At 36.6% G+C, this 26920-nt stretch overlaps 1 protein-coding gene and 1 long non-coding RNA gene across 3 annotated transcripts in view; one reads left to right on the forward strand and one right to left on the reverse strand.

Moving 5' to 3' along the window:
• LOC141454940 (uncharacterized) overlaps window positions 1–26920 on the forward strand; it is a 300919-nt gene that overhangs the window by 10013 nt on the left and 263986 nt on the right. The gene's annotated exons all lie outside the window — the stretch shown is intronic.
• Window positions 10398–26920, reverse strand: part of LOC141454936 (uncharacterized) — a 54685-nt gene continuing 38162 nt past the window's right edge. Inside the window, exon 4 of the mRNA XM_074129643.1 lies at window positions 10398–15009. Coding sequence (XP_073985744.1) covers window positions 13209–15009 — 1801 coding nt within the window. The 3' untranslated portion in view covers window positions 10398–13208. The remainder of the gene's footprint in view (window positions 15010–26920) is intronic.

The following is a 26920-nucleotide window of genomic DNA, read 5'->3' on the forward strand; positions in this document are numbered from 1 at the left end:
CTAATTAATGGATAATTTGCCAAATTTTGACAAGATATTTATGTATAATTAAATTGTGATATAAATGGTCTGAAGAGGATTGGCCATCAGCCCAGACTTTACCTTTCTTGCATCAATTTACAATATATTTGAGACTGCGACTGGTTTTTTTTTTGTCTATTTCTTACAGTTATTTATTTTTTAAAAAATATTTGCTCCTAAAATTTATCAAATAGCAATTTTAGGAGCAGCAGAGCAATTTGTTCTAGAATACAATTAAATCCTCCAATAACTACTAATTATTATCCCTTTCCCCCCTACAGCTCAACTCTAACTAGCCAATAGATCTAGCCCTAGCCGTGACAACATAATCAATATACTCGTTCGAGCACTTATTTATTTGTTCATCCTCTGACAACATGTCAGAACAGTTCGCTGTGCTGATTTCTCAGTAATTTTGAGCAGAATTTCAAATTCCAAAATTAATATAGCAATTGATATATATATTGTATTAACATATTACAGGTCGCGAGATGATTGATGGACTAATTTCAATATTATGATATTAATTAATTAGATATAATTGATCAATAATAGTTTTAATACAATAAGTTACAATTGATTTAGTGAACATATTACTAAGTGGTACATACTATTAATAGTTTAAAATAAAATGAATAAATAAATAGTTACCCTTGAATTTGGGGAAAAACCCAAAATTATTTCATAATTTATTTAATTTTGAAACTTATTTCAATTTCTATAAATAATTCGGAATCTACCCAAACATGCAAACGTCATTAAACACAAAATGGAAAACATACATGAATTTACCGAAGTTACGCAAGGTCCAAAAACTCTTCCTTTCGTAGTCTACAACTAATCGTAACTTAAAATGCAACAACGATGACTTACAGTGGTAAAGGACCGATGAAACATAAAAAAATCTTGGCTTAGAAACTCGGCGCTGAGACTAACCTGTCTCGGATGCAGACACCTCTTTCCTTTAATCCAGTGAAATCTCATTAATATAGATAGACCAGTGACGGCGAATCTATGATCCGCGGGTCAGACACTGACCCATAATTGCTAGACAACCGTTTGTTTTGTTTACGCGGGTTGATTTAGATTTTCTAATTATGTGGATAATTTATATTCTATCTGTATTTTTTTCAATCACGCATTGACACAAAAGCAAATTTAAATGCTATCTATAACCTTTAGTTTGATCATTACAGTTCTAAAATGCAAATGACGACAAATGCTTTTTTAGTACCTATTTGAAATAAAGCAAAAGTGTTTATAAAATATCAAATAAAATGTATAATTTTACTCATATTTTGTTTAAAAAATTGACAACCCAAAGCAAATAACCATATTTAGATTTTTCTTCAGATAAAACACACTTTTGTAAGGTTTTGTTCAGTTATGTTTGTAAAAAGAGACTTCTATAGCCACTTGTTTCGTCCCGTTTTACCCGTTAAGCCAACTGAATTTTAAAGATGTTTAGTTTTGAAAATATTCAGTTTAAAATATTTAAACTTAACTCTTGTTGAAATGGGCATTAGTGACCCCAAGAGATAGTACTAACAAAAAAAAAATGAGCAAAATTTGACCCACGTCTCAAAAAGGTTCGCCATTCCTGATATAGATCCTTTAGTGCACAATTTAACTTTGACCTTTACTGACGAGTCCTTGTTCCGTATCGCTGAGAGTTAGTAAGAGTGCAAATTGTCCAAAATTAAGTACTGTAAATCGCTTTGGGAGCATCATAGTTCAGTGGCACCTTGCATGTATATGAAAAAATCAAATTTGACACGATTGCATAACTTCTTAATGGAATTACGTGGAAATAGATTGTGTTACCGTGTCTGTATAAATTTAGATAAGAAATGAATGTCTGCATTCAATATTATAGAGAATGGGTGATAACAACGTGGTAGAAGTTGGTCCGTTAGAAAATGCAACGAATTGTAACCTTCTCGTTCACAACGGCATCACAGTTCCCTAATTAGCACCAACATTACCGCACCCTAGCCGCTTGTAAGAGTACTTTGGAGCCTACTGTAGCATACTCTACTGTACAATACTACAAACTAACAAGGGGCTGCCCTAAGGTATCCTTGTTAAAAACAATAGGGGCTTATGTATATATAATATTTACATGCTCTCTCTTTACAATAAACTTGACAAACTCCTTGTCTTTTCTTTACAATTATAAAAGTTTATTGTTTAAAATTAGGTTAAAAAAAAAACTCTAGACATTATCATACTGTAATTCTCTTGGTTCTAACTTGTGATTTATTATTCAACCGTCCGCATTTAACCGTCTAATTTAAAAACTGCTCCGTTAGAACAGTTCTGCATAAAAATCCATTTACAACATTTTTTTTCTATTTTCCTATAAGAGAGAAAATTCCCAAATTTTCTTTAAAACTAAGGGCATATCCTCGTTTATAAGTGTTTATTATTTTTTTTGTTTTGCTACAAAGTGGATTTAAATTGATTTCGATAAAAACTATACCCATAAAAATGGGCCAAGATAGTATTTTCAGTAATTGTTTTTCTAAACACGTTAATCGATTTTTTTTTTTATGAATGAGGTGTCATTTGATTCGAAATTTTGTGGGGATACGCCTTAATGGATGTTTAGGCGCTTTACATGGAAGAGGAGTTAGCCCCCCTTATATGTGATCCCCATACACCAAGTTTGAAGTTTTTTTTTGTTTTCTTTTTTTGGCATTGGCTTTCGCCATACAGCCAGCATCGTCTAGGTACTAATCACTAGAATATCACTCACTCTCCATTCTAACTTATAAATACATTCGCTTCACTCCTTCATCCCTCTACTATATACAACTATTTGCATACAAACTTACAACTAATGGATGGATCAGTACTCTATATTCCTGCCATCCTTATAGCTTAACCGAAATTAAACTCACGTAATCCTTCTCTGATCATTTCCTTCCATTCATTCTATAACTTTTAAATTAACTTTTAAATTTCATTGCTAGCTGTGCTATAGATTTAAGCATATAGATGTTGGTGGAGAATTCTATGGCTTCTTAGCGAAATGGTGCATCTAAATACCTGTATAAGTCCTCAAAACATTCGTTTCCTTTCTACCACATAAAGTGGACATATCATTATTATATGTTTGAAATCCTCCTCCTCATTGCAATCTACGCAAAGAGGAGAGAGGACCTTTTGTTGATCCTGTGTAGATACGATCCGCACACCGCGTGGTTCGCTCTCAGCCTGTTTATTGTCGTAACAACCCATTTATTAGTTCCCTTAAACCATGGTTGTCTAGGTAACTGATCTGCCATAGTTTTATAGAATCTTCCTTTATTACCATTAAGTTTAAAGTTAATCGTTGTCAACATTTTCAAAAAAAATTAAAGTGAAAAAATATTTTCAGTATTAAAGTACTAACTTCCGATTATAAAATATTCTTTACACTTGAAATTGTAAGCAACACATTTTAACCTTTGTTAAACTTTTAACCAAAGATAGGACCGTATAATTTTATAAAATAAGACTCCCTTTAGAGAGACTCTATTCAACCCTTCCCTCAGAAGTACCCTTAACGGTATTTCCGGTTGACTGATGTTGACCAAAACCTTATTGCAGTATCCTGTGGTGATACGTAAGCGGAAATTCAAATGGATGCCCACTTTTTGGCAACCAAAACGGATATTTCCGGAGCGAACGTAAAGACGAAAATCTGCGAGTTTACAATATCCTTGCTAATAGATTATGAAAAATTAATAAGGACTTTTATTATGTCTTTAAATCGATTTTAGATTAAAATAATTTATTATAAATAAATACATTTTAAAATTAAAATAATAAATTTTGAAATAGATTATAGAAAACAAAAGAAATAAAGTTGTGAGACCTAATTTGAAATTAATGACTCCTCACTCTGAGATGGATTTAAATATTTAATGAGTGATGAATGAATGATATGGATCTACGTCCATGGGTTGACGGGAGGGGGTGTGTTGGAGGCGGCAGAGGAGATTGAAGAGAGGAAAACTCTTCAAATGAAGTTGTGTTTCTGTTATAATAGTATATAGTTGGCAAGTGAAAAGCGGCAGCAACAGCAGCGGGAAACTCCAGGGTTTTGTGGAAAACCATTTTCAATTCAAAGGGAAGTCTGTCTGTGGGTCTGTGGGTGTTAGAGAGAGAGGGAGGATAGAAGTAGAAGAGCCCCAGAGAAATTCGAACTTCTCCAGGATAGATGATCTTGCTAATACCTGAGGTCCCCCAGCATCGCATTGTATAATAAACGGCAACAATATGATGTTTGTCTACCACCCTCCGTACACCGGTTGTTGCCACTTTCCACTACCCATCCGGAACTACGTCATTATTACGGTGCCAACCCAATCATACCCTACCAACTACTTCCCCAATAACTTGCTTGGTTCCAATTTTGCCTCATCCTTTATAATTAAACTACAGCGTTTCCCCCCAACCTAATCTAATTAGTTGTTGATTTATTCAGGTAATGCTACTTGCATTGGGCTTACTTGATGATTAGGAGACGGATGCTGTTGTTGTTGTTATTGTTGTCAGCTAATTACTTTGTAGTAAATACTGCCCATCAATCTTCTTTTAATTTCTCTTAGCGCTCTTGAGAAGAAATTATGCCCATGCTAGGCAAGTGGTTAGAGAGAGACGAGGCCCGCAAAGCTAAGATGTACTGTCGTACTGGGTTCACTAGGCCTTGGATTTTATTTGATGGTCAATAAGAACTTTGTTTCCCACGATATATCCTGAGGTAGTTAGAAACCACCTGATTCTTGATTACTTTACTTCTTATTTGCTTTATCTTTTTCTCCCAATGGATTAGATCATCCTGTTCCTAATGGTAATTACTCAATAACTTCCCAAAAGTGTGGTCCAATCTGACGTTAGTAGATCTTAGAACTATTCTGTTCCTTGAAATGGCTTTACTCTCGGAAAAACCAATGGCGAAGAAGCCCATTCAAGGCCGAGAGATGGCTTGTTTTTCTTCTTCTTCTTCTAGTTAGTCTAGTTGTCCTTTGTGATTTTTTGATAGCGTTTAATTGAGCATGTTGTATTACTGTTAAATCCTGTTATCCTAATACTGTATCCTGTTATCCTAATACTATATCCTGTTATCCTAATACTATATCCTGTGTGAGGCTTCTTTTTTTTTAACCTCTCAGCTTTTGATACCAATTTATAAGATAAAGATTTGAAACTGAAGGGTGGCTTATTTTAGCCTACTAGATAAAAATTAATTTAATGCGCAACATCTAAGGTCATGGACGCCATTTTAGGTTTATATACCTACCTAATATCGATGGTCTGATTTTCAAGAAATTTTCATTTTATGGAAAAGCTAATTTTCAATATCCTGTCTTTTCCAAATAACTAATGGAATTAAAAGCTTTTCTTTTCGGTTTTCTCACATTCTTATGTTGTCTTGTTAGTATAGAGAATTATTTCTGGTAGTAAGTAGTAAGGTAGAGAAAGGAAAATTTCCCAAGATTGGAAAAGTGAGAAAAAATCCCTTTTATTTATTGGGATTGGTGTTTGGGATTTAGTTTCTCATGTTCGCACCAGTCAGTTGAACAAGCCAAGTGACGGCGACACTGTCCCAATGCCCCTCTCGCTCACTCACTCTGTGTGTGTGTGTGTGTGTGTGTGTGTGTGTCTGTGTGTTTGTTTGTGTGTGTGTGCAGATCCTTATTCTAAAGTTCCTGTTTTTCTAGCATCCCATTCTTTTAACAATTTCATTTTCACCACTGAATTTATTTATTTATTGACGCGAATACGTCTTTAAATTTGCTATCATATGGAGGCAATCCAAAAAAAAAAAACCTAATGATAACAAAATCGGGGGATACAGTTTGGCATTATAGTTTCGAATCTATCGTCTACATCCAAAATTAAGTTAGACCATTGGATAACTAAAGGATCAAAGAAATCATTACGATAAGCGAGGACTGGGACGGTGGAGGGGGAAGCACCGCCTTTATGAGATCACTTTGCTGCGTATCAAGATTTGCAACTTGACTCGGAGAAGCTACGATGTTCCTTTAAGTCTTAAAAGTCAGCTGTCGTCTCAATCTATCGATTGTGTATAAAACATTAGTGTAAAATAGTGATAGTGAATATAAGGTATAGTATAAAAAAAATATCAGAAATATATAATATCGGCCTATACGCGTCGAAAAGCCAAAACCAAATACAGAGATCGTATACGGTTGGAAAGGGCTTCTCAATAACAATCGAATGGTAATAATAAAACACCATATGACCGAGTCAAGCTGTGTCGTAAAACGTAAAAGAATGAATGCGGCCGAGCGGATCAACGACGGTGTCCAGTACATCTGCAGCTGGGGCTGTTGAAATTATGCAAGTGGATGATGAAATCACTTCTTACATCGACAACGGACTGTATAGGCATAGATTGTGTTCGATCGTCGATTTGTTTCCTTGATTTCATCCTAAATACATAAATAAAAATATTTTGTATGAAAAATATAACCCGTTACGTAAACGTATTCACGTACAACACACGGCCGGGTCCATGACACAGCCATAGTTTTGTTTATTGTTTTTTTTAAAATTGTCATTAAAAATTAGTGTTGCATCATTATTAAGGTCAAAGAGGGAAGGGTCGTGTTCCACAAGGCTCCGCAGCTATTGAGGCTGTAGCTTCTCTTATTGCAATATTTGTAAATAAGAAAAAGTTTGAAAAAAAATCTTAATATAAATTTGGGGTAGATTAAGGAAGTAAGAGATTTGAGGCATTCACAGATTTACTTGACTTATTCAAGGCATCTAAAACCATGCATTTCCGCTTATTACGCGGAAGTATCTACTTGGAGAATGAGAGGCAATGAGAGAAGGTGCTTAGAGAAGGGGTGTGGAAGAGGCAAGAGAGAGAGATCTTATAACGAGAATTGTTTTTAATAAATAATCTCAATGATTACATTCAATCTACGACAGGGAAACGGGAATCGAGGAAGAAATAAATAATTAGTAAATTACCTCTAGACAACAGCAGTGGGAGTGTTTGGAATCAGAGGGGGCGGCGGGTATCTGAACTAAATTTGTGGCAGCATATCTTCTAAGTTAACGACTTGAAAAGCCGCCTTACTTTGTGTTAACATTATCATGAAATGAAACAGCCCAGCAGCAACCATCGTAGATAGGCCGTATTAATATGAATTATATAGTTTTAGGGTTAGTGGAGAGGGATAAATGAAAATGTCGGACCGGGAGATGGGATGAGCGGTGGGATGGATTGTGAGAGCGATGGGATAGATATGGAGAGAGAGTTGCAAGTTAAGGTTTTGAAATGGGTAGATTCCTTCAAGGATAACTGAATCCCAGAGAGAGAGAGAGAGTGGAAAAGAGAGGGCACGGGAGAAGCTTGCGTTCAGGGACGCCAAAGATGAAGCAAGGTAGAGGAATAGATATAATATTTCAAGCATTGCTCCAGAGTAATTGAGCAACCTACTCCTCCTACAGCCCTTTACCTCCCAACTCCAACGCTTTCACTTAAACCCAGTGCCAGTTTTCTTGGTGTATACTTGAGATTAAATATTAAAACCCTTTAGAGGAAGGTCCTGGGACGAAGCTGGAAACTAGCAACTTCGCTTGAATGTCTCGTCGTTTATGTGTTTGAACGGATCATAAACATCATCAGCCAGTGATGCTGGGATCCCTTTACATGGTATTTAGACCCATACTCTGCTGCCAAAACGTAAACACATAATTCAGAAACCTCTTATTCAGGATGCTATTGTCTTTTAGGGAGCTCCTGAATTTCCTACTCTACCATAAAGGTGCCCTTTATGTGCTCAAATATACAATATAACTCCTATGTACTATTTGCAAGTCAAATAAGCCTACAGGTGTTTGGGTAAGATTTGATGCTTATTCTTGTCGAGAGATCTGTATGCTGGACCATTTATCACTTCTCCTCCATAATTCTCCCCTCCAAATAAAGTCTATAGATCAGGGGCCGCCAAACTTTTTTGGTCATCGCGACCACTAAAAATCTGCTAATTCCTTTATCGACTTCTTCTATATAAAAAAAATGTTAAAAAAACTAATGTGTTCCTTCATTAATTCTTATATTTTGACAAAATCATATTTTTACACAAAATCAATGAAAAGGATTTACTCAATGGCGCTTAGACATGATTAGCAATGTTTGGTTTCGAAATTTGGTTAGTCGCCTCAGAGTTTCACATTTAAAGAGACAGGATTCAACCATATAAGAGCTTGGGATTGCAATTAAAAGGAGAGGCAAAATATCGTATTACAAAGTTTGGGATATTTTTGCGTAATATTTGTAGCATTGGTATTCATCGAAACCCCTCCTCCTAGATCGGATAGACTCTTAATTATAGTATATCGACCATTTTTGATGATCCCTTTCAATGTACGTATTACAAACGTATACAGGGTGATCCATTTAAAACGCACCAATCGCAAATAAGGAAAGCAGAATTTCGAAAAAAACCCATGAAGTAAACTATATGTTTTTTTTTGTCTAGTTTACAAATTTTCCACCCCCGATGCTGTATCTTTATTTTTGGCGGAGTTACGGCCAAAAACCCGTTTGGGGTTTCATAAGGACCACTGGTTTTGACAATGATTATGAAAACTACATAAAACACTGACGTTAACCCCGTTTCGATATCTCTAATATTAGTCGAGATATTTAAGATCAAAGTTACAATTTTATCAATTCGTGAACGGTTTTCGATATTAATTTTCCACCAGAAATACACGTTTTGGGAGGTCCTGCAAAAAAAAATGTTATTAGCGACGCAAAGAACACAAATAATAATAATTGAAGATTTTAAAATGTAATGAAATGGTTGTGTGTGAATCAGGATAAATTAGTTTTATCATCAAATAAAAGCAATCATCACACCATTTTAATGTACTCCATATGCAAGACTTCTTGAACTGTAATTACGGTAAGAGTTTTTTTCGAAATTCCGCTTTCCTAAAAAGTTATATGCGATTGGTGCGTTTTTAATGGATCACCCTGTATTTTGATGAAACAAACGTTCACTAACATGATACTCCTGGTTGAGGAATTCTTCAAACGCGTAATTTGGTTAATTGTAAGAAATGCTAAGACCGTACATTATACTATATTATGCACAACAACTTCTTTTTTTCGGTCCAAATAAAATTGGTAAAATTACATCAAAATAAATCTGGATCTAGTTAAAAAATCCATAATTTATAATATTCTATTCATTGTAATTATAGAAACTATGGTATAAATTTCAACCACTTGAAATTCTCAATGTTACATTAACTTTTAGACAATTATAAATTTATTACAGCTAATTTTAATAATGAACAATTCCCAACTACAATAATTAAAGTTTGTAATTAATTAAAATTTTAATTAATTTACAAATGATGATCTTCTAATTAATTTCTTCTATTAATTAATGAAGTTGCACATTTATTATTTTTGGTTTAGTAATTTTCATTTTTAACTTAACTGAAACATTATTAGTTCAACTCTCGTAATTACATTTAAAAAAATAAATAAATGAAATAAAATAATAAGTTTCCATTTAAATATAAAAATCTACTCAGGCTAGAAGATTCTATTGTATTTAATAAATTAATTACTTGAACATGATTAATTGAGTTAATCGGTATGAATTAAAAAAAAAAAGATGTGCGCAGACCTGTGTGACCTATTCTAACTTACGATCACACCTCGTGTTAAGTACAGAAGTAAAGTAATAGGTGTCACGGACGGAGGCGACTAAAAAACATACTTAACTATAATAAATTCTCTCATATAAATCGTTGGGAATATAGACTAGTATCGCAATACATCTTAGCATTGCGGGTCTAGCCTATAACCGACTAACATACTTTACTATAAATTCCTCATATAAACCATTGGGAATATAGACTAGTACCGCAATACATCTTAGCTTTGCGGGTCTAGCCTATAACCGCCCAACATACTTTACTATAAATTTCTCATATTAACCATTGGGAATATAGACTAGTACCGCAATACATCTTAGCTTTGCGGGTCTAGCCTATAACCGCCTAACATACTTTACAATTAATTTCTCATATTAACCATTGGGAATGTAGACTAGTACCGCTACACATCTTAGCTTTGCGGATCTATTCTATAACCGCCTAACATACTTTAATGTATATTTCTCATATTAACCATTGGAAATATAGACTAGTACTGCTACACATCTTAGCTTTGCGGATCTATTCTATAACCGCCTAACATACTTTAATGTATATTTCTCATATTAACCATTGGAAATATAGACTAGTACCGCTACACATCTTAGCTTTGCGGGTCTAGCCTATAACCGCTCGACTTTGTCCCCCCTTTCTACCCCGAAAATAAGACCAAAATTAATGAAAACAAGCGTGCTGATTCGGATTATTTTAAACTTAATACAGAATTTTAAGCTTAAAGAAGAATCCTTACCTTTTCACCCCATGGTTTCTTCAACTCCAAAGGCGTATCTCTCTTTACTTAAATGTACCTCGTTTTCTTTTTCTCTTTTTTTATGACGATAAAGACGATTTACTTCATGTCGAGGCTTCACATCATAAAGCAAAGATGCTTAACATAACGAGCATAAGTAACAAGAATAAATCATCAACTTTATTGCCTAATAACAATAGTATTAATAATAAAAAAACCATCAACTTAAGTTATCTGCATTATTTTCCACTTGAATTTTGATCACTAATAATTTTTCGTCATAAAAAATAAGAAGTTTGATGAAAATAATATTCAAAACAACATTTATTTAAAAAATGGCAATAAAAGATAAACATTAAAATTGTTAGTGAATGTAATAAAAATATAAATAAAATAAAATCAAAACATAGAACAGTAAAAAAATAAATAATAATAAAAAATGAGGTGATAAAATGATCTTTATTGAGTGTTACTGATTATGATGGCGGAGGCGAATGGTCACTGTATATCGTCATACGTATTTCCTTTATTCTGCCGCTCGTAATACATTTTATAATATTATATAATACATGCAAGCTAGCGGAATTTTGTGAAAAATAAAAAACTGGGTGGGGTGCTGGCTCTATGGTGGGGAAAATTGTAGGGGAAAGAAGTAGCGATACACACACACGTATGTTACCAAAAAAATAAAAAAACATCCGGTGACTAGACGAAACATCCGGAGGCAGTGCCGAAACGTATAAAACGAGAAGATGGTGGAAAGAGAGAGAGAGAGAGAAGCATGATGGTGATGTCATCGTATGACGATACTTCCCACTTTAACTTCATCCTGCGGGAAAGGGAGACTGAGTTCCTTCCCCCCAGGCAAACCCTTCAGGATGGATTTTCTTAAAGAAAAACGCCCAAAACTCCTAGGATACCGTTCGGCACTCACAAAAGTAGTTGAGTGCCAATGTAACGGACCTTGTACAACGCACTTACTGTTGGACGATATCTCACACCGGAACTTGATTCACGCTTTTCATACAGAAGACTTGTTTATATTTTCCTTGCAATCCTACTGAGTTTTCCTCTGTGCACTTCTCCTTCTCCCCCCTTCACCAAGGTGGAAAATTTCCAGCAATTTCTCTCCTTTTCCTTCTCCACCCATATCTACTATATTACACTTCTCTTTTATGGCCTTACATTCGTAGTTTTCTTTCCTCGCGAATTATATCTTTTCATTTTCTTTTATTTATCTTCTTTGCTATTTTCTCTCTCTCTCTCTCACTGTGACCATAAATTTATGCGCCTGCTATTACTATGCAGTTCTCGGATGCCGCCAGGGATGTGCGTTTTAATGTTTTTGTGGTTGTGGTTATTAAAGTTAAGTATGTGTGTGGGGGGGGGAAAACATAAATTTTGTTTAAATTTTTATAGTTTGGCATTAAAAAAAAATTTAAATTTACATAATTCAGCTTTAAAAGAAAAGTTAAATTTAAACATTTGCTTTTTCTTGCATCTTTGATGTGGCCCCCTTTCTTTAAATAATTAATTAAGTCACGTAGCAAAGCACGAGCGGTATTAGTTTTATAAAATTTTTAAGTTTAAAATGAATAATAGAGAGGAATTTAGGATTAAAAAGTTCAGTACTTCATAAATAAAGCTAAGTTTAATGTTAGGAAGCTGAAGTTCATTGGCGCCCTGAGCTTTTTTTTCTTTAAAGTGCTCTTTCGCGACAGACAAAACTGTCTATCACCGGACATTAGGCTGTAAGAAGCTCCTAGGAGCAGCCTTAAATTATTACTGCAGATTTTCTTTGCAATGATTTGCTGTAAGAATAAGTTTTCCTGCAGATTTTAAGATTATTCTCTGCTGATTGATTCGATAATGGTAATCGATTAATTGGAATGGACACACGAATACGGCGCTACCCTAAAACCGACATTTTTTTAACTCTTTGGGGCTAGGTGGGTTAAAAACTGTGCTTAGCTTTTGCTGCTTGGTGGGATATATTTTAACCCACCTCGAAAAGTTGAAGTTATTCATACATACAGCTTAATATGTTATTTAAAGTAGTTCATTCAGTTGGCAGTGCTATGCACCAATGGTAAATGCGAAAATAAGTTGAATAATTTTTATATTTATTATAAACTTGACCGATAGTAAAAAATGGTGGCACCGCATACTGTTGCTATTATTTGGATACAGCTGTTGTTAATTCATATATTGTTTATAAAACATTGGGTCAAAACATGGAACTTAAACATTTCAAGGAACATTGCGCTGAAGGACTGTACTGTCTGCAAAGTTCCGCTTTGTTTTGGTAAAAAGTTGTGTTTGAGTGAACATCATATAAAGCATTAGTTGCATAGTGGTATTATACAATACCAATGTCCCACACTAAAAAAGGACTATTGAAATGGTATTAATTTTTTCTTTTCTTTTTGTCGTATTTCGAGAGTGATGATTATTTGAGAGGGATGATTACATATGTAAGATAATGGAAATGAATGTTTATTTCCATTTCTTTATAATAAAAGAAACTCTGTGCAACTAGGGCTTTTATTTTCTGTAAAATCGTGTGCCTCAAAGAGTTAAATCCAAAATACACAGTCAATTTGCGCACTTTTTTTCCAGACTAGCACCAATTTGTTGATCTATGGGGGGGGGGGGGGGGGGGGTGTCTTCCGGTGTGACCTTTTGTTGAACAGCTAATGGTTTAACGCTCCAAAAAAAGAACGAACGCTTAATAAGACGTTTTTTGCAATTGTTTTACCGTACTTTTCACTAACATTGTTGCCACAGTGATTAACATCAAAGATAAAATTAGCGCACTACTCCAAGCCCAAGTTGGGGTACTTCCTAAGGTTTTCTGTTGGGTTAACGCTTCCGCTGTGGCTTTCGCACCGATAAATTTAGCCGGCAAGAGCCTCCGACTAGAATCACAATTCGATTCGCTTACATAACTTGACCAAGTACGATTCAGCTGTTTTGTGTAATGTTTCTGTTTGTGCGCTTTTACTGGCGTTTTCTTCGTATCATATTCACAAGACAGTGTACTGGACTGCTTCATCCTCTTTCTAGTTGAACCCACCAGAAATGATGGGTCACGTTTTACTGTGTAAGCCCATTCCCACATGTCGGCAATATTGCACCCGCATTGCCATGGGTTATCGTCCAATTTTAGCCATTTCAAATTTACATTCTTTTGAAACATAAACGGTGCAATCCATTTCAGGTGATTCTTACTCATATCCAGTTTCTCCAGTAATGGTAGGTTTTCCAGAAAATGCAGGGAATTTTCATCTTCTGAGGATAATTGATTTCCATGGAGATTTAGATAGGTTATGTTGCCGAATGATTGCAAAGCGTTTGGCGGAATGTGCGTAACATTACTGCCGCTCAGATCTAGAGTTTTCAAATGGTTTAGTTGTAGTGGTAAAAATAACCCTTTTTTTGGTATTATCAAAGGATTTCCCGCCAAGTATAACTCTTCCAAGACAGAATACGTAAATTTCTCCTGAAATACACTTTCCTTCAAACCGGTCAGGCCACAATGTTCCAGTTTTAAGATCTTTAAAGAAATTAAATTTTGAAAAAGGCCTGTTTCTAATCTCTTTAAAGGATTTCCAGATAGGACTAGCGTTTTTAATGATGCCATTTTTGAGAATGTAGCTCTTGGGATGTACTCTAAATTATTAGAGCTCATATCTAAATATTCCAGATTTTCTAAAGGAATCAAGTGATCTATGAAACCATCATTTAGTAGGTTCATGGATAAGTCCAGCTCTTGTAGGTTCGTAAGTCTGTTGAATAGGTTCTGTGGTAGTCGAGTTAATAAACAATTTTTTAGTGATAGTTGCCGCAGATTTGTTAACGGTGTTAAGGCGGCTGTTAAGGCTTCCGCTGAGATTGTATTTCCTGTAAGATTTAGTTTTCTTAGATTTGTAACGTTTGTAAAACTGTTTGCGGAAATACCATTAATGTTACACATAGAAAGATCTAATAAATCAAGATTTTTTAGATTATTCCCAAATAATTTGGCTAAATCTACATAGCCGAGCTCGTTCTCAGCCAGAACAAGGCTTTTTAAACGCAAATTCTTGTCAAAAAGTCCATCAGGTAGTAGGCGGCTTGAAATTCTCGAACCTCTAACTACAAGTGTTTCTAATCTCGTTAGCGGCGTTAAAATTGCTGTCCAATCCAGTGGTCCTTTCAAATAATTATCAGATATTTCCAAAGTTTTCAAATCTTCCAATGAATTAAAAATATCGCTTGAAATAGTACTCAATTTACATCGATTCAATTTTAAGGTTTGCAAAAAAGTGATTCGCTGGAAAATGCCTGGTTTAATTTCTTCAATTGGATTACCAGATAAATCGATACTGTTCAAGGCTGGAATTTCTGTAAAAAAATATGGATTCAAGTAACTGATTTGACAATCACTTATGTCCAGATGTAGTAAGGATTTTGAGATCAAAAATGGTCCTTCAGTCTTTTCCAGTTGATTGTTTCGAAGTGTGACAGTGATTAGGCCAGGACTTTCACTGGAATCAGAAAAATGAGACAAAAAAAACAATTAGTAACAATTTCAAATTAAGGGATATAATTGGGGTTATAAAATTTCATGTTTTTTAAAACAATTTAAAATTTTCCCAAGGTTAGTTTAGGCTCAGGGTTCCGCTTTTCACGGGAAGGAAAATCCTTGCCTTCATTTTCTTTTAGACGTGAATACGTCTTTAAATTTGCTATCATATGGAGGCAATCCAAAAAACCTAATGATAACAAAATCGGGGGATACAGATTGGCATTATAGTTTCGAATCTATCGTCTACATCCAAAATTAAATTAGACCACTGGATAGCTAAAGGATCAAAGAATTCATTACGATAAGCGAGGACTGAGACGGTGGAGGGGGAAGCACCGCCATTTTGAGATCATTTTGCTGAGTATCGAGATTTGCAATTAGTATAACTTTTGACTCGGAGTAGCTACGATGTTCGTTTAAGTTTTAATCGTCAGCTGTCGTCACAATCTATCGATTGTATACAAAACATTAGTGTAAAATAGTGACAGTGAATATAATAAGGTGTTAGGATAAAAAAATATTATCAAAAATATATAATGTCGGCCCATACTTGTCGAAAAGCCAAAACCAAATACTAAGAGATCGTATACGGTTGGAAAGGGCTTCTCAAGAACAATCGTATGGTAATAATAAAACACCATATGACCGAGTCAAGCTGTGCCGTAAAACGTAAAAGAATGAATGCGGCCGAGCGGATCAACGACGGTGTCAATACATTTGCAGCTGGGGCGGTTGAAATTATGCAAGTGTATGATGAAATCGCTTCTACATCGACAACGGACTGTATAGGCATAGATTGTGTTCGATCGTCGATTATGATGACACATTGTTTCATCCTAAATACATAAATAAAAATATTTTATATAAAAAAATATAACCCGTTACGTATACGTATTCACATACAACACACGGCCGTGTCCATGACACAGACAGTTTTTTTTTTTTTCTTAAGAGTCTCTCCTCCAGGCTCCTAGTTTTGGAACCTTATCCACGGTTTTGCGATCTGTATCATTTTCTTTTTCCTGCTCCCGGACAGTATTCTCCCTCATTACCCAACATCGAACTGTAAGGTGCTCCTACCTGGAGAAGATGTTAACTACACATCTAATCTCTTCCTTAATTTATTGTCTAACGTTAGTGTCCCAGTAATACCGAATTTAAAGGGAATTTCCACACCAGGACTTTTGAGGGAATCATGGTAAGGGGCTGAGATGCCAGAATTCACATGAGCTTTTCCCAATAGATGACCGCGTCACCTTTTCTTCTAAAATAGAACACCTATTACTCTTTTCATACATTCCTATCTAATCTAAAAAACAAACTAAATCCAACTTATCTAACCCATATGCAGAAATTTCCCTTTCTTTCCACCATTTAATGGAAAAGCTAAAAGGAAACGGGTCCGTTTGGTAAAATGTGAAAGACAAGCTATTCCAACTCCAGTAGTTTTCCCGAATTGGGTGCCTGGAACTGGGATGGTGGACCTAGATAAGATAACTAGTTTTCTATTACTGCCACTGCTTCAGACTATTCCTCTAAAAAGGTGACAATCTATAGAATGTAGATAATTGAAAAGGTGGAACAAGTTTTACCTCTTTTCTGGACAAAATCTATTTTAGAAGTATTTTCTGTTCAAGTTTAAATAGTTTTTCCCAAATTTTCGATTTATCTAATTAGAATAAAAAATTCAAACAGTAATTATTTTTGTAAATCAATCAATCAGGAAAAATTCCGAGCTAAATCAATAATTTTCTTTTTGAGATTAGTTAACCTTAAAGATTTTATCTGCAATGACTAATTCTGTTTCAAATATCTTGATGAATACGGTTAAGGGGATAACTATTCTCAAATGTCCTGTGCACCCTAATAACCAGGATATTCCAAAGCATCCCTAATTTTAGAACACAGATGGGATACATCCCTCCAACACCTGGCTACCTCCACTCATTCTTCCTAGAAAAAAACTGTGGCTGTGTCATGGACCCGGCCGTGTGTTGTACGTGAATACGTTTACGCGTAACGGGTTATATTTTTATATAAAATATTTTTATTCATGTATTTAGGATGAAATCAAGGAAACAAATCGACGATCGAACACAATCATGCCTACACAGTCCGTTGTCGATGTAGAAGCGATTTCATCATCCACTTGCCGCCCCAGCTGCAGATGTACTGACACCGTCGTTGATCCGCTCGGCCGCATTCATTCTTTTACGTTTACGGGCACAGCTTGACTCGGTCATATGGTGTTTTATTATTACCATTCGATTGTTCTTGAGAAGCCCTTTCCAACCGTATACGATCTCTGTATTTGGTTTTGGCTTTTCGACGCGTATTGGCAGACATTATATATTTTTGATAATATTTTTTTTATTCTAACACCTTATTATATTCACTGTCACTATTTTACACTAATGTTTTATGTACAATCGATAGATTGTGTGACGAAAGCTGACGATTAAAACTTAAACGAACATCGTAGCTTCTCCGAGTCAAAAGTTATACTAATTGCAAATCTCGATATGCAGCAAAATGATCTCAAAATGGCGGCGCTTCCCCCTCCACCGTCACAGTCCTCGTTTATCGTAATGAATTCTTTGATCCTTTAGCCATCCAGTGGTCTAATTTAATTTTGGATGTAGACGATAGATTCGAAACTATAATGCCAAACTGTATCCCCTGATTTTGTTATCATTAGGTTTTTTTTGGATTGCCTCCTTATGATAGCAAATTTAAAGACGTATTCACGTCAAAAAGCCCCCCGAAAATTTGGGAGCCTGTAGCCCACTGATGCCTAAACATCCTTACCCTCCCTTGGAGAGCTTATATCATCTCTTCCCGGAAAGCAAGCCCTTTCTGGGAATAAATCTCAAAAGACCTATTAAGTCTAGTTATTGAGCAATGCCTACCTACACGTGAGAAAGCCTTGAGTTAAATTCTTTTTCACAAAGCTTTCTAAATGAGAAATGTTAACACCTAAAGGGATTGAGAGGTAAAATTTGTTTGCTTTTGCGAGTTTGCTTTGCTCTCTGATCTCAGCGAGAGCTCTATTACTGATGAAGCTAATTAGTATTCATAATTGTTAACTCCACATTCCGTAATTGGTTTATTAAATCATGTTATATATGTATATATACAAGAAAATTTAATAATTTAATGAAAGAAAAGAGAATTTTCTTTCTTTCCATTTTTCCTTGAAGAGAGAAAACGAGATTTAAAAAAAATGAAAAACTAGTGCTCCTTTTTATTGATAGAGCCACCTAGAAGAAATATAACCTTCCTAACAGTGGACTGTAGGGTGGAAAAACCTCAGCAGTTTTCCTTTACAACTTTCCCTCTTTCCCTCTTCCTTTAGGGTGGTATCAATTAAGAGAGTTTGAACGTTGCTCAATATCTCATTAGGATTTTACATCCGCCAACTTCCGTTATTATAAACCTTCTCCGCCTCCAAGTAATGGTTCTTACCACCACCAGGTCGGTCGTCTTCCGACACTCATCACCCAAGCTTTTCCAGACTCTACCTAATATTTCCTTAACCCCTAGATCAGCTTATCTTCTTTTTCACTATTTCTTTTTATTTTTTTAAATATTCTTTTAACATTCCGACAAACTAACATTTATCCGATAAAGAATTAAATATTACTCAAAGAAGAAAAAGAAAGAATCATTAGTTTAGTACTTTTTCTTTAAATTTTCTTCTCCTTTTCCTTTTGGAAAATCTAGAACAAATAAAAAAAAGGGAAAAAACACATTTAATATCTTTTCATTGATCTTTTTTTTTTTTGGAAATTGTTTTCCTTTTAAAAGTTCTGTCCTTAATTAATTAACTTAATTAAAAACACATTATTACTTAATTTTGACCTTGCTTTTATAAAAGTTGTAAATGCCCTTTTTTAAGCAGATTTAGGCACGCGCACAACACTGTGAGAGTGTCATCACACGCCATTTTTAAGAAAACACCTTTTTTCTATTGAATTAATCTGTTAAAAGTGGTCAAGAGCGTGGCTTTGTAAGTGGGGAGGTCCCCAGTTCGAATTGCGCCTATAACTACTTTATTTTTTATTTGTTAGAAAAAAAAAAACTGTTTACAGTAAAGTTTGAGCTTCCGCCCTGAGCCCGTCCACGGCACCTGATTGGTAGTTGGACGTTAAGCCCCGCCCTGAAAAAAAATAGGCAATTACTTCACTTTACTTCTATTAATCTCAAAAATGCGTATTTCCGGTAAAAAGTCTGTTGCGGAAGATACGGCAACAAGGATTCATAGAAATCTGCCTACAATTGATTAGTGCAGAGTGCAATTAAAATTTGACCTCTTGACCGGTTAACGGGAGTTTTGCTTTAATTTGCCCTGTTACCACTTCACCCCCCCTAGGAGGTACATAGTTTAAAGAGGACAGTCGTTATATTTATTCAGGTCAAGTGGTACAAACTGTTCTGTGGCTGTATAGTAGAGAGGTGGTAGGCTAGCTAGCTGCAAGATTGCCATCCACCCATGTAAATCTATTCGCCACCCCCAACGAGAGAAGTAATAGATGGCTTTCTGTATGTAGAGCGAATCATTCTCCTAATTCAATCTTTAGAAACCTCTCGTCTCCCCCAAGTTATGCTTAGAGATTTCTATAAATATCTTCTGGTAGTTTATCCTAAATTGCCACTGTAAACTTTGTGGTTATCACCAGAAAACTATTAACTGTGCTCAATTAGAGTGCGGTCAGATTGTATAACCGGAAATCTAGCCCTAATTTTCCCTAGCTTATTAAAAGTGAGGAAAAAATGAATGGCGAAATGAATTTACATCTTTCTCTCAAAAAAGGTGTGGACCAAAAATTAGGTTTTCCTCTCAGTGTCGCAACCTCATCTACAACGCGATGAAGAGGTTTGACATAAAGTAGGCTAACTGTCTCCTCCTCAATGTGGTACACGTTCGGCTCCAGAACAGTGGAAGGGGTGGGAGCGGGAGTGTACGGGGTAAAGCCGAAATGTGGGTTTTCGGTTTGCCTAGGAAAACTAGCTACAGTTTTTCAGACTGAGTTCTGTGCTGCTGAGATTGTTGGACGAGGAATAACTAATTCTAAGGTCGTGTTTTTTCTCGGACAGCCAGGCGGCTGTGCGAGCTGTCGGTTCACACCAGGTCAATGAAGCTGGGCGGCACTTCGTTGAGGTGTGTCCAGTTTATTCTAAAACTAGATTTCTCGTCTTTGGGAAGGTTAAATGTTTTCCTACCGGAGATAGTGGTATCTAGTAATCTTTACCAGAACTTTCTAGGTTTATTCAGTGCATAGAGGCGATTAAGTCGCCATGCTTCCTAGTGTCCTGTACCTGACACTACTTTATCAGTTTATTGTATTGGCATCAGGCAACCTTTAGCCGGATTTGTTGTGTTAAAGCCCCGGTATCTCTCATGAGATGAGGGGTGGGCGGGGAACAATGGGCATTTTGGATTGCCTGCGTTACTTCCCCTTTTTGGTGGAACCGCCCTTTTAATAAGGCTGGTAAAGGGACTGTCTGGGTGTCCTGAAGGAAATTCGTGACCAAAATAAGGTCTTTCTAGTGTGGGTGCCTGGTCATTCAGGACATAAGGGAAACAAAGCGGCACATTTATTGGCCAGGGAAGGCTCTGCGGGACTGCTTCGTTGGCCCGCAGCCCTATTTTGGGGTCTCCAAGTGCCTTAAGATAGCAACCATTGAACTATTGGTGCAGAGGAGGTCTCAGCAGTAGTGGTGGCTGGCCCTCCACTGGGCAGAGATAGGCGAAAGAGTTCATTACGGGCTACTCGCCAAAGCTGACTGCAGATTTAATCAGTTAAGGCCGTGTGGTTTTTAGGATAATTGTAGATGCCTATTAACAGGCCACTTGCAGGCTCAGGAATCCTACATGCATCTCATGGGCTTGGAAGATGATAGCTTTTTGTAGGTTCTGTCAGGAAGAGGAGGAAACGGCACTGCAGCGTGTTGTGTCAGTGTGAGGGACTTGTCTGGTTAAGGATGTTACCCCCCTCGGGGGAAGGAAAAACCAAGGCCCTGAGAGCTTTTCCCAGGAGCCGCTCTCCAGAATTCAGAGTCTGAATTTAAAGGACGGGTCTGGAGGGTGAGCTTTAGAGTTGTGGGAGCCCACAATAGATCCAAAGGGGTCGCAGTGGCGTAGGCCTTAAGGCCGCCCTATTAGAATCTTAATCTTAGTCTGTCTCCTCTATCCGGCACAAATTTTTTTGGGGTCTTGCCATCCTTCTTTTCCCCATTTGGTTCCTCTTCTTCTAAAGTTACCCCCCCCCCAAGTGGTCTTTTTTTCAAATGATTGTACTACTTTTTTTTTATCGTTTACGCTACAATCAGCGTTTTAGCGCTTTAAATAAGGTTGATAAAAGTGAACAGCTGATACAAACGTGTGAAGTTACCTCTTCAAAATAGTGAACTATTAGTACAATCTCTTCACCACTAGAGAGGAAATCACTGTGGCATTTCTCATGAGTTAGAGCTTTGAGAGAAATAGTGAGCAAAAGTCGTGTGAGTGTGCGCACTAGAGTTTATTTTTATTTTTTTAAATTTTTAATAATTTGTAGTTAGAGTGTGTTGGTTTAGAAGTTAATTGTAAGCTAATTACTGTAATCATTTTATGCGGGCTTATATATATGTATATAATATGAAAGGTAATGAAAATCTGCGCATATATATAATTGAGCAGCAGCCGTAACGTGTGGTAACATTCTGCCACAACACCATTTACTAATCTTGGAACCCATTGTCTGTGTACGGGGCCTCTGTGTTAGTAAGTTGGTGCGTTGGTTATATATATATAGAGAGAGAGAGGGTTTGAGAAGAGCACGCGCGCTGTAGAGAGAGAGAGAGAGCCTTGCGGAAGAGGAAGAGGAAGATATGGAAGGCTGTTGTATTGCTTCTGGAGACAAAGCATAGGGCTAGGAGGATACGATTTAATTTGGCGTATCGTTTTGGCGAGCCTTGTCTCAGCAGATGGCGCGCCACTAATACACGCGCGCGCGCACACACGTACTGTGAACACACAAGCAAGTCTGCTGCTGCTGCTGTTCCGGGTTGCCGCTTCTATAGTTCTCCAAAACCCTGGCCTTGGCTTGGAAGCCAAGAGGTTCTGCTGGTCGACCTCACCAATTCTACGCACACACATGTACCAGGTAATATACGGGGAAAGGTTAATTAAAGAGGAGCACTACAGGTTATTCTACCGCATTATATATATATATATCGAACCATGGTCCCTCCCCCTTTTTCCGCTTATTCCAAAAACCATCCCACCGGAACTGTGAGGAAGCCTTTCCCCCCTCTCCTCTTCTTACCTACCTGTTCCAACAGCTTTAACCTGCTCTTCACCCCCGCTACTTCAGCCACTTCTTCTACTTCATACTTCTTCTTCTTGGTTCGAAAGTGTCGAGCGGTCCCATGTACGCTTGCTTAACTCCAGGATTCATATCAACAAAAATATATATACGCACCTAGAGCGCCAGATGAGGTTTTATATGGTGTGGATAACGGTTTTTTTTCAACTTAACACCACCGGATGAAGGTTCCTTTTTGCTCACATATTTTCTGCCCAGCTTTAGCAGTATGATCACATTCAATTCTGATTCTTATTTTCTTAGTTTGCCAAGTAACCAACAACACATAATCATATCTGTTGTAAAAAAGCAAGAAACGTGCTTGCATTTCCCATTTCCAAATTCATTTGGTTTAGTTCGAAACCACTGACTGATTCATCCTGCTACCAAAGGTCAAATTTTGTTGCTTATCTTAAAATGGAATATACAAGTGCGCGTATCTGTTGGAGGCTGATATTCCCAACGTAACGATAGGGAATTACCACCTAGTTAGCCAATAGAAAAATCCGGCCCTGTTTGCGGTTATAGCCTACAACCGTTCGGCTATTATGGCGACTAACAAACATACTTTACTATTATTTTTCTTTAAAAAAATCATGAAATAAAATCCAAGGTCTAGGCCGGTAATCGACGTACCTCAATGCATCTTAGTTTTGCGGGCATTGCTTCAAACCATTCGCTATTGTTGCACCTCCTATTAATTGCATTATTTATATTCAAAGATACAAATCAAGGAACATATTTTTTTTTTTAAATCATTTCTGCCTTATTTTAAAACTGGTTTTATTTTTTACTTGTAGTTCTTTCAGAACTTTTAATCCCTCATTTATACAAAATTATCACCCCATGTTTGCGCGCGCATGTATGGGGAAGTGACTATAATAAGTAGTATGGTTGGTGGGAGGAGTACACTGGGAATATGGGTAGATTTTATATTAGGCCTTCCTCTCTTGTATGCCTACTTATGAGGTCCTCCCTAGGAGGAGCTTTTATAAAATGTGGTACCGACTTTAAAGAGTGCCTGGAAAAGGGGTACGCCAAGTCTGAGAATGAAATGCGGAATACCGGCTAAGGTCCTAGTGTAGAGTTTTCCTGGTTATGGTCGGTCTGTGTGTATGTGTGTGAAAACCCCCCTACTCTTGGAAAAAGTTGCTTTTCTACACCCAGTCAAGAGCATTCCCAGCTAGCCGGGTCTTTCCCAACAACAACACATCACAACCTTTACTCTACTTTACTACTCTTCCAGCTAGCTACACTATGCGAATGTTATTATATAAACGATCTCTCACCATCTCACACTGTATAGAAAACAGTCACCAACAGGGTTAACCCTAAAGCTAACCCAACTCAAATCCAATCCAGCGCAAAACCCATGACCCTAGACCGAATGAACACTCCCTTCCACCACCACAATAAAAGCCCCCGGAGGCAGCTAGGTTTTACTCTAGGCTAACATACGTCACTAACATGCACATGTTCTCCTACCGCACCCTTCGTCTTCTTCTTCTTCTTCTTCTCCATATTCTGGCTTACCTAATGTCATGCTGTAATTAGCTATCCCATCCCCCTCCATTAACATATACCACATTACACACACAAAGACATTAATTCACAACTCTGTTCACAACTCCACTCCAAGCGTCGCCTCTTCTAAACATTTAACACGCTCTCAGACACAACTAAATGTTTAGTTTTCTCTCAAAAAATTTCCCATGAAATGGTTTTCTCTTTAATAAAATGAAAAAAGAAAAAAAAACCTGAGAAAATAAATTAAATACATATTGTTTCCATCATCACAAAAAACATCTATTTTGAACAATCTCACGACTTACTGCAATCCCGGAAGCTCTAACCAGTACATTCCCTAAACAGGAAGTCTATCACCGCTTCAGTCCCCCGGAAAATTCCACACAACTGATTCGCTTACAGAATATTTTTTCAAATTTCAAGAGAAACCAACGTTACGAAGTCAAAGTTTATAGTATTTACTCTCAGACGGAAAATCCTACCTCCTATCATCTTGAACCAAACTCCTGCACCAACTGTGGACAAAGTACGCTATCTTGGACTGTACCTAGTAGCAAACGGTTAACATGGAATCGTCCCCATACTAGACTGAAAAGACAAGAAACTAACCAAAGCTACAAAACTTCTCGCCAGACTACTTGACAAACGTTCTAAACTCAACTCTTATACCTGTTGTTATTGCGACCTATTTGGTCATACTGCATCTAAGTATGGGGATCGACTAAGTGTTCCAACTCACTAAGCCTCCAGACATTACAGTCCAAAAATACTTCGCAAAACTTCGAAAACGCTCCGTTCTATGTATCAAACCTCACCCATCCATAATGACCTCAAAATTCCTTTCATTACAGATCTTGCTAACACTCGTTTCTTCAAATTTCATTCCACTCTACAGCAGCTCATCCTAACCCTCTCATACGAACATCTCTATCTTCCTCCACATTACCAGAGTAATCCTCTAAGGAGATTGAAGAGAAGATGGCCTCGTGATCTTCTCTTATCGTGAGAGCAAAGCACGTTACTGGAGTGGCACCACTGGGTGCCTTCTCCACTCATGATTTTCTTCTATTTCTTTTTTCTTTTACCAAATTTGCTTGTTGCATCAACTGTTGCAGTGGTAAATTGCAATAAAATAAATTACTTTTTAGGACGGAAAACATGATGTCGATCTATTCACGACTGACGGAAATTAATATTGAAAATTGCGATACGTTTTTTTTAACACTTCCAGTTATTAGAATAAAGGGAAAATAAAAAAAAAAATTGAGAAAAGAAATGGTTTTCCTTTAAACATTTATTCTAAATGTTATGATTATATTTGGTAATAAAATATGGAGTAAATATCTTTAGAAATAGTGGACTGGCAATCATTTTCTGGTAATGCAGGGTGAAGGAAGTTTAGGTTTTCTATGGTTAGTAGGAGGGGGCCATTTTGATTTCACTTTGTTGCAACGATTCTTGTTGGGGGCGATATTCCTCCAGTGCGTCTGTCTGTGTATATCGTGAAAGACATCAGATTTATAGTCGATATTTCCTTAACAGCTCTTAGCGTTATGAAGTGTTCTTCAACACTTAAGACTATCTCCCCATTGTGCTCTATCAAACAGTTCTACATAATCTATAATCTACAATTTATAGCTCATAGATATTGAAGTTGTAGTACACAAATTCTCAGTTAGCATATATCTATAAAATACTAGATTTTAATAATATTTTGTGAAAGGCCATAGAAGATAAATAGACAAAGGGGAGGCTAATAAATGTTTTATAAAAGCTAGGAAAATGTTCACGAGGAAAACCGTTTGCAAATGTATTCTTTAAGTTTTCAATTAGACTGTGACCACTCACACGACTTTTCCTAGCTTTTACTTCTTCTTCTTCACTGCACTAAAATGCATCCCTTGAGGATGCATTCTACACCAAACCCCACCCGGAATGGGGAAAACTAATTTTTCCAGAATAATGATTTAAGGGAATCACTATATGTAGTACTTCCATTTTAGGAATTTTCTCAAAACTATTTGTTTAAGCCACTTTAACATGTGGAAAAAAAGAAATGATGAGCTCATACAATTCACTGAAAATAGATATTTAAAAAGAAATTTATTCGTGATCTCTACCGGAAGTTCCCCTTAGTTAATTTTACGCGAGAAAAAATTTAAAATGAAATCTATAGTTTTATAATGTTGCATTTATATCATTGCGCAAGTTTTGCATGAAATCGTAGGATACGTTTAGGATCAAAGCTTAACGTTCTGGAAAATTCTGTTCGTTTAAACTGATACTTCCGGTTTTGAAGAAAACCTTATTGTGGCGTATTCTGTTGACAGCTAAGCTAAATAACAAATTTGAAGTGATTTGCGATTTTTTTTTTAGTTATCGTTGGTTTAAAGCGCACATGCGCAGACCAACTTGTAAAAAGCACGATTTCGTACTCACAGGAACTTCAAAACAAAATTTACAACTTCACTTCCTCTTGGTATAGTAGTGTGAGAAGAAAGTAAAAAAAATGGATTCTCTATTTTTTTTTTTGAGAACTGAATCAGTTATTTTGGGATTGAGTTTTGTGTGATTTGGTGAATTCCCGAGAATTTGGTCCTGTGATCCTTTGTAAATGTCACTTTGTGATAATTGGCCGGGAGGTTGAGTACGAGAAAGTGGACCCACCACTCTTTCTGTCATCCGGCTTCCTCCAATATTGGGCTGGCTGCTCAGAATTTAACCCAGTAGACCCTCAGTGTTTGTATGTTACCCGGTGGTTATATGGTTGGCATAGATATTCCACCCACGAAAGGTGTTGCGCATGCTCAGGTATACGTTCATCAGAACTAACACTAAGTACACCAATTACTTGTCACAATGAATCCTCTACACGTAGTTCTCTCGCTAGCCCCACTGTTCTCCATACTTCCGTTACAATAGCAATTTCATTCCAATATTAAACGGTCTCACTCTAACCCATCCCCAATATTACCGCTCTTCCTCTCCCGCCCA

Source organism: Rhodnius prolixus, unplaced genomic scaffold (assembly GCF_049639745.1).
Source record: "Rhodnius prolixus isolate KJV_2025 unplaced genomic scaffold, Rpr scaffold_15, whole genome shotgun sequence".
NCBI classification, from domain to species: Eukaryota; Metazoa; Arthropoda; class Insecta; order Hemiptera; family Reduviidae; genus Rhodnius; species Rhodnius prolixus.